A 17,512-nucleotide genomic window follows, 5' to 3' on the forward strand; every position below is an offset into this window, starting at 1 on the left:
GTGTTGCATTCATAGAGAGATTTTGTTTTGTTTTGTTTATCAACTATTTTTCACAGCCGAGTGAATACCGAGAATAATGTGGGCAGAAATGTAGGGGTGTAGATTCCAGACACAAGGCTTTCATGTCACCAGCATAGTCTTTTAGGATTAAGTGTCAAAAAATGCTTTGATGTCAGCTCATTCTTTTCATTTCAAAGTAAGATACTTACACATTCAAGTACAGTTGGGCTGCATGTGTAAGTATTCATACTGCCCCATGCAGCATGATAGAAATACCCAACTGATGAAGGAAAATTGTCTGATACTGGAGATGGGGAAAAAACTGACATGGATTTGCAATGTGCTTCCAAGCCAACACACAAAGGAGACACTGGAAAAAGGAGGTGACAACAACATTTGAGTTTGGAGAGAGACAATGACAAAAGAAGATGGAGCTTTAACCCCCGAGGAAAAAAATACAGAACAGAAATCCTGGGCTTCTGCAGGCCTTTCCTTTGAGTCCAGTGTCTTTAGATTTTTTTTCCCGCTCAGCATGTCAAATTTTTAAGTTGTAGGCTCCGAGGGGCCCGGTTTCACCATCTTAAACGCCGCAGACTCGTTCTCAGCCACAAGCCCTGGTGTCACTCTGCACTGGATTTAGCTGCTGACAGAGATTTATGAGAGATGGATGAGAGAGGTAAGAGAGGCATTAGGAGGAATCAGTGAATGGAAAAGGCAGCAACTGGACCAAAATTGACACGCTGGCCGCATCAGATAGTAATTACCCAAGACAGAAGGACCCAAATGCAAAATCTGGAGAGTTAAAACCCATTATAATACACTCACATGACTGAAAATGAGCACCTCTTTATAGCAAAAAATTTTTTGTCGCTATACAGGAGGCTTAAGTAGCCTTTCTGCTATGTGCAATCATTTTTTAAAGAACGAAAAGAGTCAAAAGTATGTGGGTTAATCATAAGCAAAATCGTCATTGCGATTTTCAGCAGTAGTATTTGCAATTACATATTTCCCTGATACCATGCAGTCCTAATTAGGGTCAGATCTAATGTCACTGAAATGTGTGAGAGTAGTTGGTTTTGCACATTTCTGCAGCATTTCACTCATTCAAAATGATTATAGAGTTGACCCTTTAAAACACCTTTACCGTCCTCTATTAAGAATTAGCACAATTAACACAGCTTTAATTGATCTGTGTAGGGTAAGTGGGCTCTTACATTAACTGAGCTTTCCAAAAGACTGCCAACATTTTCTAATCCAGCATGTCTCACAATTGATAGAATTGGATTTTAAAAACACAAAACAGGACAGAATGGAACAGGACAGGACGATGTGGCAGCCTAAATGAAGAGCCTATATGCCTACGTAGAAAATACAGCTTTCTTTCTTAATTAAAAAAAGCTTTCTAACTCCTTTGTGCTTCCTCTAATATTCTTTTTTATAACACCTCATAACCCTTTTCCACCAACATGGTTTGGAGCCCGTTCCGGTTCCCGAACGTGATTTCGAACCGGTGATGTGTGTTTCCACCATACAAAAGAGGTTCCAAAGCAGGAACTCTGGTTCAAACTCATGCACTGCAGAATATTTGGTCCTTCTGCACCAAATGTAACGTCACCTTTGGGCGTGTCGAAGCTGCAGACAATAGAAGCAGCAAGTACGGCAGCGAAGGCGAAGAACACACTGTATAAACATTATTTATATGTTTGCAAAAACTGGTGGACATGTACGTCAGTGCTCAACAAAACACCAAAGTTCAAAAGCATGCAATCCGAACCGTTCAAGAACGAGAGTTCCTGCGTAGGAAAATGCAATCAGTGATACGGAAAATGGCTAACTCAGTCTTGTCCATGCAGTGTCAATTTCCACAGCAGAGTATTGTTGTCAGCATGATCTGGTAGTTCTAATGATCACTGATCTCAAAAAGATTGGATTTTTTTTCCCGACAGGCCAATCAACGATTAGTGAAAGTCATCTGTAAAATCTGACGATTCCAGTCACCAGACGATTCTCTTTTGTTTTCTTCTAATTCTTTCAAGAGCTGTTAATTTGCTCTTGATCCAGAACTGAAGGCTTGTTTTAACAAAGTGTTACCTTTTTATTCCAGTAAACGGTGGATGGTCAACATGGACTGAGTGGTCGGTGTGTAACAGCCGTTGTGGGCGTGGTTTCCAGAAACGGACACGCAGCTGTACCAACCCAGCCCCACTCAATGGAGGTTCCATATGTGAAGGACAGGGTATCCAAAAGCTGCCATGTAATCCTCTCTGCCCAGGTATGGCAAGAAAAAAAGAATGATACACCCACCTATAAAAGGGTTAAAAAGGGTTCAGATGCACAGAAACTGACTACATGTGATGCAACTTGTGCTTGCATATTGTGTCTCCATGCTTTCATGTACCCTCACCTATTCCTGCTGTCTCAATCTTGTTTCCACTCACCCACACATGCGCTCATTTGTCTCCATCTTGCCCATTTCACTCATTCGACCCTCATCCATGTCCTGTCTGCTGTGTGATAGTGGATGGCGTGTGGACAGATTGGAGTAAGTGGTCCACCTGTGGGACAGAGTGCACGCACTACAGGAGGAGGGAATGCAGCGCCCCGGCACCTAAAAACGGAGGGAAGGACTGTGAGGGCATGGTGCTCCAGTCTAAGAACTGCACTGATGGGCTGTGCATGCAGAGTGAGTACCCATACTAACCTGTGCTACACTCTCTGAAAGAAAGGTGAAGAATCTTTTCACCTTTTGACCAGAATTTTCACTGTGTTCTTTCATCGCCATGTGTTTCACACCCACATATAACACTTTCGTCCTGTCTATCACTCAGCTTCTTTCACCTCACTCAGAAAAACAAGAACAGAAGCTGAAAAGCCTCTGTCTATATCTGTCTCATTTTATTCTCAAATGTATTCCCCAAGTAACACTCTTAGACCTGGGAGAACATATAGTGGTGTGCTGAAGTTTACATGGACTCATCTAGGGCATCAATATCATGATCCAATTGGGTACTGAATGATTTATTGGAACTGTTCTTTTTCCGGGGTGTATTGATCACCAACAACTTCGATGAATTTAGAAAACAAGAACTGTGTGTACAAGTTTGAATTTATTCTGTATTTTCTCTAATTCACATATGGTCAGAATTACAGATACAGGACCAAATATATGCATATACCCCCAACAATTAAATGTCCCTTAGAAAGTTGACCACATGCTTATTGTAGCCATTAACAAGGTTTTGACATATTTGTGACTGCAATTCTGATAAGAATAGCTAGTTTATTTAAATTGGTTGATTTCCTTGGACAGGTGTAGACTCAGCATAGTTAAACATTGTGTTGGGAAGAATGCTTGTCTGTTTTCTTTAGGGAAGTCTGGTTTATCCATTTTAAAACAAGTTCTGCTGTGTATTTGGGATCATTGGCCCTCTAGGAGGACTCAATTGTGTCCAAGTTTCAAGCATCCAGCTTTTGATCTGATAAGAACTTAAAAATTTTGAAGGAACTCCTTTTTCTTTATCATTCATCTATTTTGTGCAGTGAACCAGTATTACTCGCAGCGAACAGCCCTGTGCTTCACAGATTGTGCAATGTTCTTAGGTTTGAAACGCCTAACTTTGACTCTTGAAACATAGGTACTATCAATGTGAACAAATAGGTCAATCTGTATTTTGTGTGATAAAACAAGTTTTCTCCACAAAGCATCTGTCTTGTCCTTATGGTCTGCTGCAAGTTCAAGTTCCTTGAAGGTATCTAATTTAGTAAGGAGATTCTTTTTTATGATGAACTCAGTCCATGACAATGGAAAGCCCAGTTTATGACAGTTGATGATGGACAGTGACACCTGTGTTCCAGCTGCCTTCCAGTTAATGGCAACTTGAGTCATAATGGTTCCTGGGTTGCTCTTGAACATCGTAACCAATTTTCTATCATCTGTGGAGGACGGTTTGGGTCTTCTTCCAGACTTAGCAAAGTGGTAACTGGTCCAGTTAACCTGTATGTGCATACCACTTTTGCTTTATCTTTGCAGTTGTCAAGCTTTGTTTTTGAGTTGGACCCAAACACAGGCTGGAGGCAGGCAAGATCTTGTGAAAGTGAGAACAGTTTAAAAATAAACCAAAAAAAGTGACTCTGTATTAACCTGCGTAAACTGAACTTACATATAGTTCTTGTTAAGGATAAATGTTCACTAGACTGGGAGTGCCCTTTCATAATGTATCAATAATTTTGTTTTGGGCCGATGCCAAGCTTGCTATAAATCTTTAGATTTAATGTTGGTGGCAAGACCAATATGGCTAGAGCAGCAGAAAACTGGTAAATCCAGGAAAAGAGGGAGTTTTATGTTCCGCATTAACCACGCCCACTTTTAATTTCTGACCAATCATACAATCGTTGTCAGACACCTCAAGAGACAAAAGATCTGCTCAGATAATGTTTCAACAACAAGCTGTGAGAACTTTGAAACCATGTAGTAGGTACAACAAGAGGCGATCTGAGACATAAGAATGGCAGGGAACATGGAGCCCCTGACAAAGACTGAGAACAAGCCAGGAGCATAAATCCTGGAAGGTGAGTCCTGGAGTGGGAAAAGGTGAGACTAATTAAATGAATGTGGAACAGCTGCGGGGGAGAATAAAAAAGGTAGCTGAAGGAGGGTCAGACAAAACACCAGCAAACATAGGGAGAATGTGAGGATCAGGTGAACAATGACTAAACCGAACATGACTAAATACCAAAGTGACAAGAAATGCAAAACTTAAAGTGAACAGGAGTGAAGGGAAAACTGAAGTCTGTCGAGCACAGTATTTAAGAAAAACCAGGTAATCAAACTAAAACAGGACACAAACTTACAAATGTTTGACATAATAATTAAGCAGTTAACTTTGAGCTTGATTAGCTCATAAAATATCACGTTCATTACCACCTGTTAAAACATTTTGTTGAATGTATTTACATACAGGGGTTGGACAATGAAACTGAAACACCTGGTTTTAGACCACAATAATTTATTAGTATGGTGTAGGGCCTCCTTTTGCGGCCAATACAGCGTCAATTCGTCTTGGGAATGACATATACAAGTCCTGCACAGTGGTCAGAGGGATTTTAAGCCATTCTTCTTGCAGGATAGTGGCCAGGTCACTACGTGATACTGGTGGAGGAAAACGTTTCCTGACTCGCTCCTCCAAAACACCCCAAAGTGGCTCAATAATATTTAGATCTGGTGACTGTGCGGGCCATGGGAGATGTTCAACTTCACTTTCATGTTCATCAAACCAATCTTTCACCAGTCTTGCTGTGTGTATTGGTGCATTGTCATCCTGATACACGGCACCGCCTTCAGGATACAATGTTTGAACCATTGGATGCACATGGTCCTCAAGAATGGTTCGGTAGTCCTTGGCAGTGACGCGCCCATCTAGCACAAGTATTGGGCCAAGGGAATGCCATGATATGGCAGCCCAAACCATCACTGATCCACCCCCATGCTTCACTCTGGGCATGCAACAGTCTGGGTGGTACGCTTCTTTGGGGCTTCTCCACACCACAAGGTTTGGCTATAGCAGCCCGGCCGTGTATATTGACCCTGTGGAGCTCCCGACGGACAGTTCTGGTGGAAACAGGAGAGTTGAGGTGCACATTTAATTCTGCCATGATTTGGGCAGCCGTGGTTTTATGTTTTTTGGATACAATCCAGGTTAGCACCCGAACATCCCTTTCAGACAGCTTCCTCTTGCGTCCACAGTTAATCCTGTTGGATGTGGTTCGTCCTTCTTGGTGGTATGCTGACATTACCCTGGATACCGTGGCTCTTGATACATCACAAAGACTTGCTGTCTTAGTCACAGATGCGCTAGCAAGACGTGCACCAACAATTTGTCCTCTTTTGAACTCTGGTATGTCACCCATAATGTTGTGTGCATTTCAATATTTTGAGCAAAACTGTGCTCTTACCCTGCTAATTGAACCTTCACACTCTGCTCTTACTGGTGCAATGTGCAATCAATGAAGACTGGCTACCAGGCTGGTCCAATTTAGCCATGAAACCTCCCATACTAAAATGACAGGTGTTTCAGTTTCATTGTCCAACCCTTGTATTTGAGCCTGGTTGTGAATTTTTAACCCTTTTTGGAAAAGAAAATTAGAATTTCAAACATGTGCTTCTAATTCTTGTTTTTTTTTTCAAATCATTGAAGTGTAATTTTTGTCATCATTCCCCGGTAAAAAACAAAAAAGGGCGGCTTAAATAAATCTTTAAAAGCCCAAAATGAATGACATTCATACCCTTGATAAGTACATGTATATTTTTGACCAGAACTGTATATGTAATTTTGAGCTGTGCACTGGGAAGTCTGGCAAACATTGTATTTAGGATTGCTCTGAAATATTCATTTACTGGTTTTACTGTGTTGATGTTAACAGAACAACAGATGAAAGCCAGTTTGTGGTGAAGCCAGATTTTTTTTTTTTCTGCAAGCAGGGAATTGTTTACTTCTTCTGTTTCTGCCAGGAAGTTAAAAACAGCCGCACAGTTCAGCTAATCCAACAATCCTGCTCCCACTTATTTATAACACATTCACAGATTGCAATCATGAATTTGAGGCTTTGATGTGTTTGTGTGTGTTTACGGCATGACTGGGCTGTCAGAGGGTGAAGTATTTGAACCCTTCATCTTCATCTGTGTGAATGATCATTCCCATTTTCTCTGTTCCTTTAACAACAAGAGGAAGGGGATGAGAGATGCAAATGTTGCACAGTAACTGAGTTAGACCCTGTCTTGTTTTATAAAACTCCTCTGCAATAAACATCTTTAGAGGTTAGATCCAATCACTGTCACTTGTGCCTTCATCATGTCTAAAACCTATTACAGATGGTGATTGTAACACTAATTATATAACAGAGGCTCAGCTGCTAGGTGTCTTAAATTTAATAGAGTTGGCAAACACTTTGTGCAGCTTCTGGTGCACCACATAGTAAACTGCTACTTGTTGTTAGGCATCATAAGTTAGAGTCAACATTACATACTAATCAAAGTGCATATTTATTAAGTAAATGAGTGTGTCTGCTAAGTAAGAGGTCAGAAAGTGTCAGTATTCAGAGAGCGCATTCATTGTTTATGAATTGCTGTTGCAGGGATGCATTAGCTGATTTTGAGTATTATACAGTGCTTTACAAAAGTATTCCTGTCCCTTTTTATAAACATTGTGTCTCACAAAACTGTAGACTTCATTGTTTTGTTTTTTTTATTTGGATTTTATGTGACAGACCAACGCAAAGCGTTGCACGAGTGTCAAGTGGAAGTAAAACTACTTAATTTCCAGAAGTATTTTCACATAAAAAAATCAAATAAAACTGGTGTGCATTTGTATTAAGCCCCCTTTATAGACTATGTGACTGGCTTCAGAATTAAAGTCCACCTGTATGGTTTGAATCCCAGTATAAATACAGGTTTTCTCTGAGGGCCTCAGAGGTTGGTTAGAGAACATAAGTGAATAAACAGCATCATAAAGACCATGGAAAACAACATACATTTCAGGGGTAAAGTTGTTGAGAAGTTTAAAGCAGAGTTAGGTTATAAAACCTTTTCACAAGCTCAGTACTTCCAAAGATTTGCAGCTATAATTGCAGAAGATGCTGGCATTACAAGGTATTGACTCTGGAGTCAGAAACAAATGCACATCACAAATTTTGAAAACCATATATTCGTTAAATTCACTTTATAAAAAATTGTGTTGGTCTATCACATGACATCCGAATAAAATAATATTTGTGGTTCTAATGTGACAAAATTTAGGACAATAACACAAAAACATTAGAAAAGCTCTATTGAGAAAGCTGTGAAAGGTGAGAGGCTGTGAAATATGTTTTGTCCTTGACATAAAAACATATGTTTAACCAACTCCAACCTGCCCTTGTGCTCGCTCTGCGCAGCTCCACCTATCCCAAAAGCATTAGTTCTTGGAGGATTAATGGCTAGTTTGCCGAGAATATAAAGCTATAACGATATAGATTCAGGATCGTTTCAGGGATTGATTTTTTTGGAAGCTAAGAGGCCAGAGCCACTTATGTCAATGCTAATGACCATTTCCACAAGCATTTAGGAGAACGGCCCATTATCTGAAAGCTCATGTTATGGCAAATATGATTGGGAAAGGAATTGTGTGCAATCTGAACTCACCTCGGACCGCTGATTTGCTCCCTGCAGTGCAAGTCTGGAATCTGAGCAAACACGTGTCTGTGGATTTCATTCCAGTTTGATCTTATTTTCTGATGTTTGAATTTATTTAAATCACTTCAATTGCAGTCCATCACAGACCTCTGCCTGAAGGAATCTGATATGACCAAAGCCTGAAACAGAGCCTGATGCTTCAGGCATCCATAACTCCTCACTGTAGAAACACAACTGACCCCAGTCAAAAAGGAAAGAGTTGTGTTGTAATTTACTTTGAAGCTTGTTTATTGCATTTTGACTGTCAGGGAGTATTGGGTTTTATACTTTATAAAGTTAAATATCGTAAAATTGATCCAGAAAGGTTGCACTTGGCACATTCAGATAAAACCTTTGGATTTCTAACTTGTATAGCTTCCACAGTTCATCACGGCTGACCCGTCTCTGTTTGGAAATCCCCCTGTTGTCTTTCTTTCTGGATTCTGATGTTGTTTGCCGAGCTTTCTATAACCTCGCTCGCAGACATGACATTTTCTTGACATATTGATCCACAGAACAGGGAAATCTAGACTCCGGCAAGAGTGCTGGCTTTATTACTGTGAGACAAGACAGGACAATCATAATGCCAAGCTTTATTTCTGGTATTTACACTTTGGCTGAAATGTCTTGATCAAATGATCTCAGGATCTTTTCTTTCACATAAATTAAGAAGTGGCAGAGGCTGAAATTAACCTTTTAACTGTTTTTGCAAACCAAAGAACAAAGTAGGCCTGCCCAATTGGAAAATTGTCAAGCTAAAGAATTGATGTTCAACACAGACATTGATTACCTTTACTATGATCCCAACTTCCTTCCTGGATCTGTAAATTGACGAAAAAAAGGATCCTGTTCTGTTTGGAGCTGCTTGTTTTCCTCTGGAGCCCATCCACTAAAGAAAGCTATTAAGCTAGTTTTACGGTAGACTCAGTCTGGACGCATAGAAATTTCACAGGATGGGTTCAGAAGGGGCATCTGCTTACTGTCGCCTCCTGCTTGCTCCAATCCTGTATCACCAACGCCTGATTGCATGCACCGACCCCATCTATAACGCTATTGATTTTTCTGTCAGTCCACTTGTCTTCCTGTGGCACTCTCCTTTTCCAATAAGGATTTCATTGTTTGTATAGTTGTTTATGGATGTCTCGGGGAGACGGAATATTATGTGTGCTTATTCACTGGCTTCCAGTCTGGTCGAAACTAAAGCCTCTAAAAATCTCAGCAGGAGCCAGAAAACCTATGGCGAAGATTTCCTAAATCCCCCAATCACAGGTGTCCAATTTTTCTAATCGCTGTCCTTCATCTTTCTCCTCTTTCCATTTTCCTAACGTAATCATTCCTTTTATCTCGTGCACTAACGTCTCTATCCACCTTCTGGTGACAGATGCAAGGCTGTAGGTTCTATTGACTCTGTTGGAGCCCGCACTTTATCAGCCCCTCCATTCCCCTCACCTGCCAGCATCTGTCCTGCTGCTGCTGAAGCACTAAGCCCACTTGATGGATTGCACAGCTTCCTCAGAGAACCTCCATGTTCTATGTTTTCCCTTCATTCATCTCTATACAGCATGCACAGATACAGCGAGGAGGGCGGCTAAATCAGGACAGATCACATCCCCGTGTCATCGCTCTTGCTCATGAGTTTGTTGCTGTCTCATTTGTTGAGTTTGTTTTTCTGTTGGAAATTTGATTTTCATCATCCCTCTTTCTTTACCCTCCCACCTTATCTCTCACAACCTCCTCCCCATCCACAACCTTTTCTTTCTTTCTTTTTTTTAAAGGTTCCTTGTATCAGAAGTCTACTGAGGCTAATGACCAGGGTGATTTGGGAAATTCATGTGAGTTATTGTTTATATTTTCATCATTTAGTTTCTTTTTCATTTAAACTTTATTTCTGCTGTTATTCTCATGCACGTACAGGGGTCCAAAAAGGGTTAAACATTCACAACCAGGCTCAAATACAGGGTTAGACAATGAAACTGAAACACCTGTCATTTTAGTGTGGGAGGTTTCATGGCTAAATTGGACCAGCCTGGTAGCCAGTCTTCATTGATTGCACATTGCACCAGTAAGAGCAGAGTGTGAAGGTTCAATTAGCAGGGTAAGAGCACAGTTTTGCTCAAAATATTGAAATGCACACAACATTATGGGTGACATACCAGAGTTCAAAAGAGGACAAATTGTTGGTGCACGTCTTGCTGGCGCATCTGTGACCAAGACAGCAAGTCTTTGTGATGTATCAAGAGCCACGGTATCCAGGGTAATGTCAGCATACCACCAAGAAGAACGAACCACATCCAACAGGATTAACTGGACGCAAGAGGAAGCTGTCTGAAAGGGATGTTCGGGTGCTAACCCGGATTGTATCCAAAAAACATAAAACCACGGCTGCCCAAATCACGGCAGAATTAAATGTTCACCTCAACTCTCCTGTTTCCACCAGAACTGTCCGTCGGGAGCTCCACAGGGTCAACATACACGGCCTGGCTGCTATAGCCAAACCTTTGGTCACTCATGCCAATGCCAAACGTTGGTTTCAATGGTGCAAGGAGCACAAATCTTGGGCTGTGGACAATGTGAAACATGTATTGTTCTCTGATGAGTCCACCTTTACTGTTTTCCCCACATCCGGGAGAGTTACGGTGTGGAGAAACCCCAAAGAAGCGTACCACCCAGACTGTTGCATGCCCAGAGTGAAGCATGGGGGTGGATCAGTGATGGTTTGGGCTGCCATATCATGGCTTTCCCTTGGCCCGATACTTTTGCTAGATGGACTGCCAAGGACTACCGAACCATTCTTGAGGACCATATGCATCCAATGGTTCAAACATTGTATCCTGAAGGCGGTGCCGTGTATCAGGATGACAATGCACCATTAGACACAGCAAGACTGGTGAAAGATTGGTTTGATGAACATGAAAGTGAAGTTGAACCTCTCCCATGGCCTGCACAGTCACCAGATCTAAATATTATTGAGCCACTTTGGGGTGTTTTGGAGGAGCGAGTCAGGAAACGTTTTCCTCCACCAGTATCACGTAGTGACCTGGCCACTATCCTGCAAGAAGAATGGCTTAAAATCCCTCTGACCACTGTGCAGGACTTGTATATGTCATTCCCAAGACGAACTGATGCTGTATTGGCCGCAAAAGGAGGCCCTACACCATACTAATAAATTATTGTGGTCTAAAACCAGGTGTTTCAGTTTCATTGTCCAACCCCTGTATGTGTCTCTGTCTCCGACCTATGGTTTTTTTTAGTACCAACTTGTGCACAACCTACATTTGTAGCTAGAGTCAAGCAACACTGATTTGAAATGATGTCTGCAAATTTGCAGTAAAGTCAGAACAATTTCCCTACTGATATTTTGTGCCGTAATTTTATCATCACTACTGGATTATTACAACAAAATAACCCTGCTCCTATCCATGTAATATACCAGTAACCTGCTCCCTGTTGCACCAGAAGCTGATTGGATCATGGGTTTGAATACACAGACCCAAAGGTCTTTAAAAGGAAACTGGTGTATATTTAAGTTCAGAAGTCCTCATATCCCAACTTCCATGTTGGATGTATGAAACAGTGCATATTGGCCAATCCCAGTCAGGCATTGGGAAATCTTACAGCTGAAAACAACCAACATTTACTGTCAACAGTCATATTTAATCGGAGGTTTGTCGCCCTGCCCACAGAATGGACACTAAAAGAAGATAAATTATTTTCTGCTGGATAGATCTTCATGACTGGTTTAATCACATGTTAAAAGTCAAATTGTCAAAATGTAGTTCCTCACACAGTCATATTTCAGAAATACTACATGAGTTTCTGACTTCATCTGACAGTCCTACAACCCAGATTTAATTCATCATGCTGCAGAACACCAAACCCCACTGTCCGGAGCAAAATTGTGCTGAACTGATTTTAGTGACTGAGATGATATAGCTTCCAAGCAGTGGTAGGGACATTATGACATGAAAAGAGGAAGAGAAAAAGGAGAACAATCTTAGTCTTAATTGAGATACTCAGTTATAATATTGTATTGATACATTGTACTGATAATGTGCAGATCTAATTTCTCCTTCTTCAGCATGACATAAACTTATGTAGGTGACCTCAGAGATGGCAATGTATTTGGCTTATTCATATTGATGAATAGCAACCTTTGCAGTGGAATGACCATGCACCTATTTTAGGTCTAGATGTCTAAATGCATTCAGTTGCTGCCATGTGGTTGTCTGATTCACTATTTCTGTTAACAGGCAGTTAAACAGGTGTACCAATTAAAGTGGCGGGTGAGTGTATTTAGACATTAGTCAGCGTTATGTTTAACCCTTATTTAGATCCATATATGCCTCTCTGCAGTCATCTTCTAGAAAAGCTGTTTTTGCACTTCTAACTTAATTTATAAAGTCACATAAAGAATAAAAATAACTATTAAGTATCACAATCAAAGTCTGTAAATTATAGAAAAATGTCCGAAAGCCCAACCCAAAATCCAGCTTTAGTTGATTCTTTGTATGAATAAAATACAGTACAGACCAAAGCTTTGGATACACCTTCTCATTCAAAGAGTTTTCTTTATTTTCATGACTATGAATATTGTAGCTTCACACTGAAGGCATCAAAACTATGAATTAACACATGTGGAATTATATACTGAACAAAAAAGTGTGAAACAACTGAAAATATGTCTTATATTCTAGGTTCTTCAAAGTAGCCACCTTTTGCTTTGATTACTGCTCCGCACACTCTTGGCATTCTGTTGATGAGCTTCAAGAGGTAGTCACCTGAAATGGTTTTCCAACAGTCTTGAAGGAGTTCCCAGAGATGCTTAGCACTTGTTGGCCCTTTTGCCTTCACTCTGCTGTCCAGCTCACCCCAGGTGTGTTTGGGGTCATTGTCCTGTTGAAAAATAAATTATTGTCCAACTAAACGCAAACCGGATAGAATAGCATGCCGCTGCAAGATGCTGTGGTAGCCATGCTGGTTCAGTATGCCTTCAATTTTGAATAAATCCCCAACAGTGTCACCAGCAAAGCACCCCCACACCATCACACCTCCTCCTCCATGCTTCACGGTGGGAACCAGGCATGTAGAGTCCATCCGTTCACCTCTTCTGCGCCGCACAAAGACACGGTGGTTGGAACCAAAGATCTCAAACTTGGACTCATCAGACCAAAGCACAGATTTCCACTGGTCTAATGTCCATTCCTTGTGTTCCTTAGCCCAAACAAGTCTCTTCTGCTTGTTGCCTGTCCTCAGCAGTGGTTTCCTAGCAGCTATTTTACCATGAAGGCCTGATTCACACAGTCTCCTCTTAACAGTTGTTCTAGAGATGTGTCTGCTGCTAGAACTCTGTGTGGCATTGACCTGTTCTCTAATCTGAGCTGCTGTTAACCTGCGATTTCTGAGGCTGGTGACTTGGATGAACTTATCGTCCACAGCAGAGGTGACTCTTGGTCTTCCTTTCCTGGGGCGGTCCTCATGTGAACCAGTTTCTTTGTAGCGCTTGATGGTTTTTGCGACTGCACTTGGGGACACTTTCAAAGTTTTCCCAATTGTTCGGACTGAATGACCTTCATTTCTTAAAGTAATGATGGCCACTTGTTTTTCTTTACTTAGCTGCTTTTTTCTTGCCATAATACAAATTCTAACAGAATCAGAATCAGCTTTATTGCCAAGTTCGTACATACAAACAAGGAATTTGCCTCCGGTACACTTTGCTCTTTTGTTCTGTTTTTGCATTACAGAATATACAAATTTACAATTTACAATGTACAATATACACATATCTAATAAAAAAGGTGCATTTGCAACATCTGTATGCTGTTGTTCTGTACTCTATTGAATGTTCATCAGTAGGACTATCAGCTGTGTACTGTATCCACCTCCTGCACAACACAACTGATGGTCCCAACCCCATTTATAAGGCTTGAAATCCCACTTATTAAACCTGACAGGGCACACCTGTGAAGTGAAAACCATTTCAGGTGACTACCTCTTGAAGCTCATCAACAGAATACCAAGAGTGTGCGGAGCAGTAATCAAAACAAAAGGTGGCTACTTTGAAGAACCTAGAATATAAGACATATTTTCAGTTGTTTCACACTTTTTTGTTCAGTATATAATTCCACATGTGTTAATTCATAGTTTTGATGCCTTCAGTGTGAAGCTACAATATTCATAGTCATTAAAATAAAGAAAACTCTTTGAATGAGAAGGTGTGTCCAAACGTTTGGTCTGTACTGTATGTTCTCAATTATTTAGGATTTTTATTACAACTAAATTAAAGCGATCCATACTTATTTGATTGAGATCTGGAAAGTGAGAGACTAACGGCAACACTATTTTTGTTGTGTATTTACATTGTAATGCAAGATACAGTAGAAACAAGATATCTAAATGGTCCAGAAACATAGATCTGTACAGTTTAATATGTTCAGGGCTGTGCTGGTTGGGTTTCAAACCTCTGCAGACAACTTCTTTTTTCTTACACACTAGAAAATGACTAACACGGAGAGCTTAAGAGAAGTTTTGAAGCTTTTTAAAATTATTTTAGATGTCAGATGTCTTACCAAAGTCTTAGATGTTAATTAAGTTCTCAAGTCATGAAGGAAAGAGCATGATTCAGATTCTAGCTTTAAAAGAACTGTAACACTTAATTGTGGGGCTACTCTAAGCGTGAAACAATGAACACCCACAAAGCAGGAGATGTCTTTGAGCAAAGTGTTCTCAGTTACTGCTTTCTGCTTGTTTAGTTCAAAGTCAGCTGCATCTCACTGTGCGGCAGCTACTGCAGAAATAATTAAACAGTCATCAGAAGAAACCTGTTCCTGCACCCTTACATAAAGGTTTATCATTAGATGTTAGTAGATTAATTTCTGAACCAAAATAAAGCATTAAGGAACTAACTCTAGATGGCTGAGGGCATTTAAAAAGTGTTTTATTGACCATAATGGTTTTTTAGAGTGTGGATAAAGCTTGCCTTTAGTCTTTTATGTTTGCTATTTTTAAAAATGTAAAAGACTAAAATAAAAATAAAATTCTCTTCATTCTTAATGAGTTATATCATTAAGATTGAATTTGAAGCAAACCTAGCTCCCCCTGACAGTAATGTACAAAAGGACCATTTCTAAACATCTTACTTTATTTTACTTTACTTTATTTTTTTGCACTGGGCTTTATTCTTTTAAGTCTTTCCATAAATCTGTTTCTCTCCATCTTTAAATCTTCTGGTCTTCACAGAAAATATGGTGTTTAATAAGCTGTTTCATTTCCACTCCTTGTATTTTTTCCATTTCTGACAATAGCTCATGTTCAAAGGGACGTATTAATCTGAGTGATACATTTTAATGCGTACACTTAGCAGGTTGCTGCATTTATCATCAAAGCGTGGATAGAAGATTGTGCGACTGGGAGGATATATGTTAAGCAACTGCAGGGAAGCTCTGCAGAGGGAACAGAGTGAAATTACATTTTTAGACCTTCATCACTGGCGCCCGGCTCTGTTTTCTGTTTGTGACTCTGTGAGAGGAAAGATTAGAGGTCTGACATACATTAGGATGCATTGTTAACAGGATGTCTAAGGCAAGGCTAAATAGAGACGCCTATGTTACATATATGCTTTCTACATATGCTTCATATGCTTTCTAAGGACAGACAGACAGACAGACAGACAGACAGACAGACAGACAGACAGACAGACAGACAGACAGACAGACAGACAGACAGACAGACAGACAGACAGACAGACAGACAGACAGACAGACAGATAGATAGATAGATAGATAGATAGATAGATAGATAGATAGATAGATAGATAGATAGATAGATAGATAGATAGATAGATAGATAGATAGATAGATAGATAGATAGATAGATAGATAGATAGATAGATAGATAGATAGATAGATAGATAGATAGATAGATAGATAGATAGATAGATAGATAGATTAGTCAGGATAGTTTATAACAGGTCAACATCCACAATCAATTCCGACCATCTTCCCTGTCCCAGCTGAAGAAAAGTCCCCCAGAGCATGATGCTGCCACCACCTTGTCTTACCTGGGGGTTGTTCTATTCATGGTCATAAGCAGTTTTGGTTTTAAGCCGGTCATAAGGCAAGAAAGTTAAATTTTGATCCTTAGTGCCTTTCCTAACTGCTGTTGGAAAACCTTAACTTGGACTTTTCAGGATTTTCTTTCAACAATGGATTTCCTCTTGCTACTCTGCCATAAAGGCCAGATTTGTTCATTGCAAGGCTTATAGTTGTCCTGCCTCCGTTTTCTCCTACTTGAGCTGTGGATCTCTGCAGCTTTTATAAAGCTACCATTGGCCTCTTCTCCATTTAAAGCTCTCTCTTCCTGGAGTGTCTGTTTGGTTGGGCGGCAATATTTTGGGAGAGTTGCAGTTGTCCCTGTATGGTTGCAGTAGATTTTATTTACCAAATATTTCTGAAAATGTGTGCCATTTTCCTTGCATTTTACAATCCTGCAGGACTTTGTATTGGTCTGACATTAAATCCAAATGAAATTTGTTAACGTTTTAAATTTTAAATTGACAAATGTGGGACAGTTCAAAGAGGGTATAAATATGGTACTTCAAAGTACGTGATCATTGAACGTATGGCTTTAACTTTTTGCAAAACACTCCTCCATCACTGCTACTTTGTTCTACTGCTTCATGCTTCTTTGTGAAACTGAGCCACATGAGTGCCATCTGCACAAATCCTTCGCCATCATGCATATCTTCAAAGCCCTGTCTTTGCATTTATGGGTGACACTGCCATCTGCTGCATATTCTGTGCAATTTGCATACTGTAAGTGCTTATTCTAAAAATGGGATTCTCACCCTTATTAAAATGATGCCTTTTGTTCTCTTATAAGTCCAAATTTGCATTCTTTTGTTTCACTTTTAAACAACCTTATGGCATTTACACTCTTTACACTTGCTCTGACATGTTAAACAATGTACGGATACATGCTCTCACAAGCCCCTTTGGTATTTCATTACCTCGAAAGAAGTCCCCCACCCCTCATTTCTCAAGTTGTGACACAGGAGGACATTCTTCATGGAGCACCACAGAGTTCAGACTGTCAGTCAGCAACTAATAAAAGGCCTGATCTGTACTCACTGTCTGGCTCTAGCAGCTGCATATATTCCTCTATGCCTGGCCAACTAATCACAGAGGTTTCACCAGCTGGAAAGTGGACAGAAAGACTCTGGGAGGCAGGCAAAGATGAAAGACAATTTGAGAAATCCAAGCTATGTCTAGATCTTATCTGCAGCATGTAAGACTAAAGACAGACAGGCTC

At 40.3% G+C, this 17,512-nt stretch overlaps 1 protein-coding gene across 4 annotated transcripts in view; it reads left to right on the top strand.

Moving 5' to 3' along the window:
- The window catches only part of unc5cb (unc-5 netrin receptor Cb), a 179,543-nt gene that overhangs the window by 141,138 nt on the left and 20,893 nt on the right, over positions 1-17,512 (top strand). Inside the window, exons 6-8 of one of the 4 annotated variants that reach the window (XM_047373008.1) lie at positions 2,105-2,272; positions 2,519-2,683; positions 9,982-10,038. In XM_047373008.1, coding sequence (XP_047228964.1) covers positions 2,105-2,272; positions 2,519-2,683; positions 9,982-10,038 — 390 coding nt within the window. The remainder of the gene's footprint in view (positions 1-2,104; positions 2,273-2,518; positions 2,684-9,981; positions 10,039-17,512) is intronic. The other 3 variants (XM_047373009.1, XM_047373010.1, XM_047373011.1) reach the window with 3 other exon arrangements.

This window comes from Girardinichthys multiradiatus, chromosome 8 (genome assembly GCF_021462225.1).
Source record: "Girardinichthys multiradiatus isolate DD_20200921_A chromosome 8, DD_fGirMul_XY1, whole genome shotgun sequence".
Classification (NCBI taxonomy): domain Eukaryota; kingdom Metazoa; phylum Chordata; class Actinopteri; order Cyprinodontiformes; family Goodeidae; genus Girardinichthys; species Girardinichthys multiradiatus.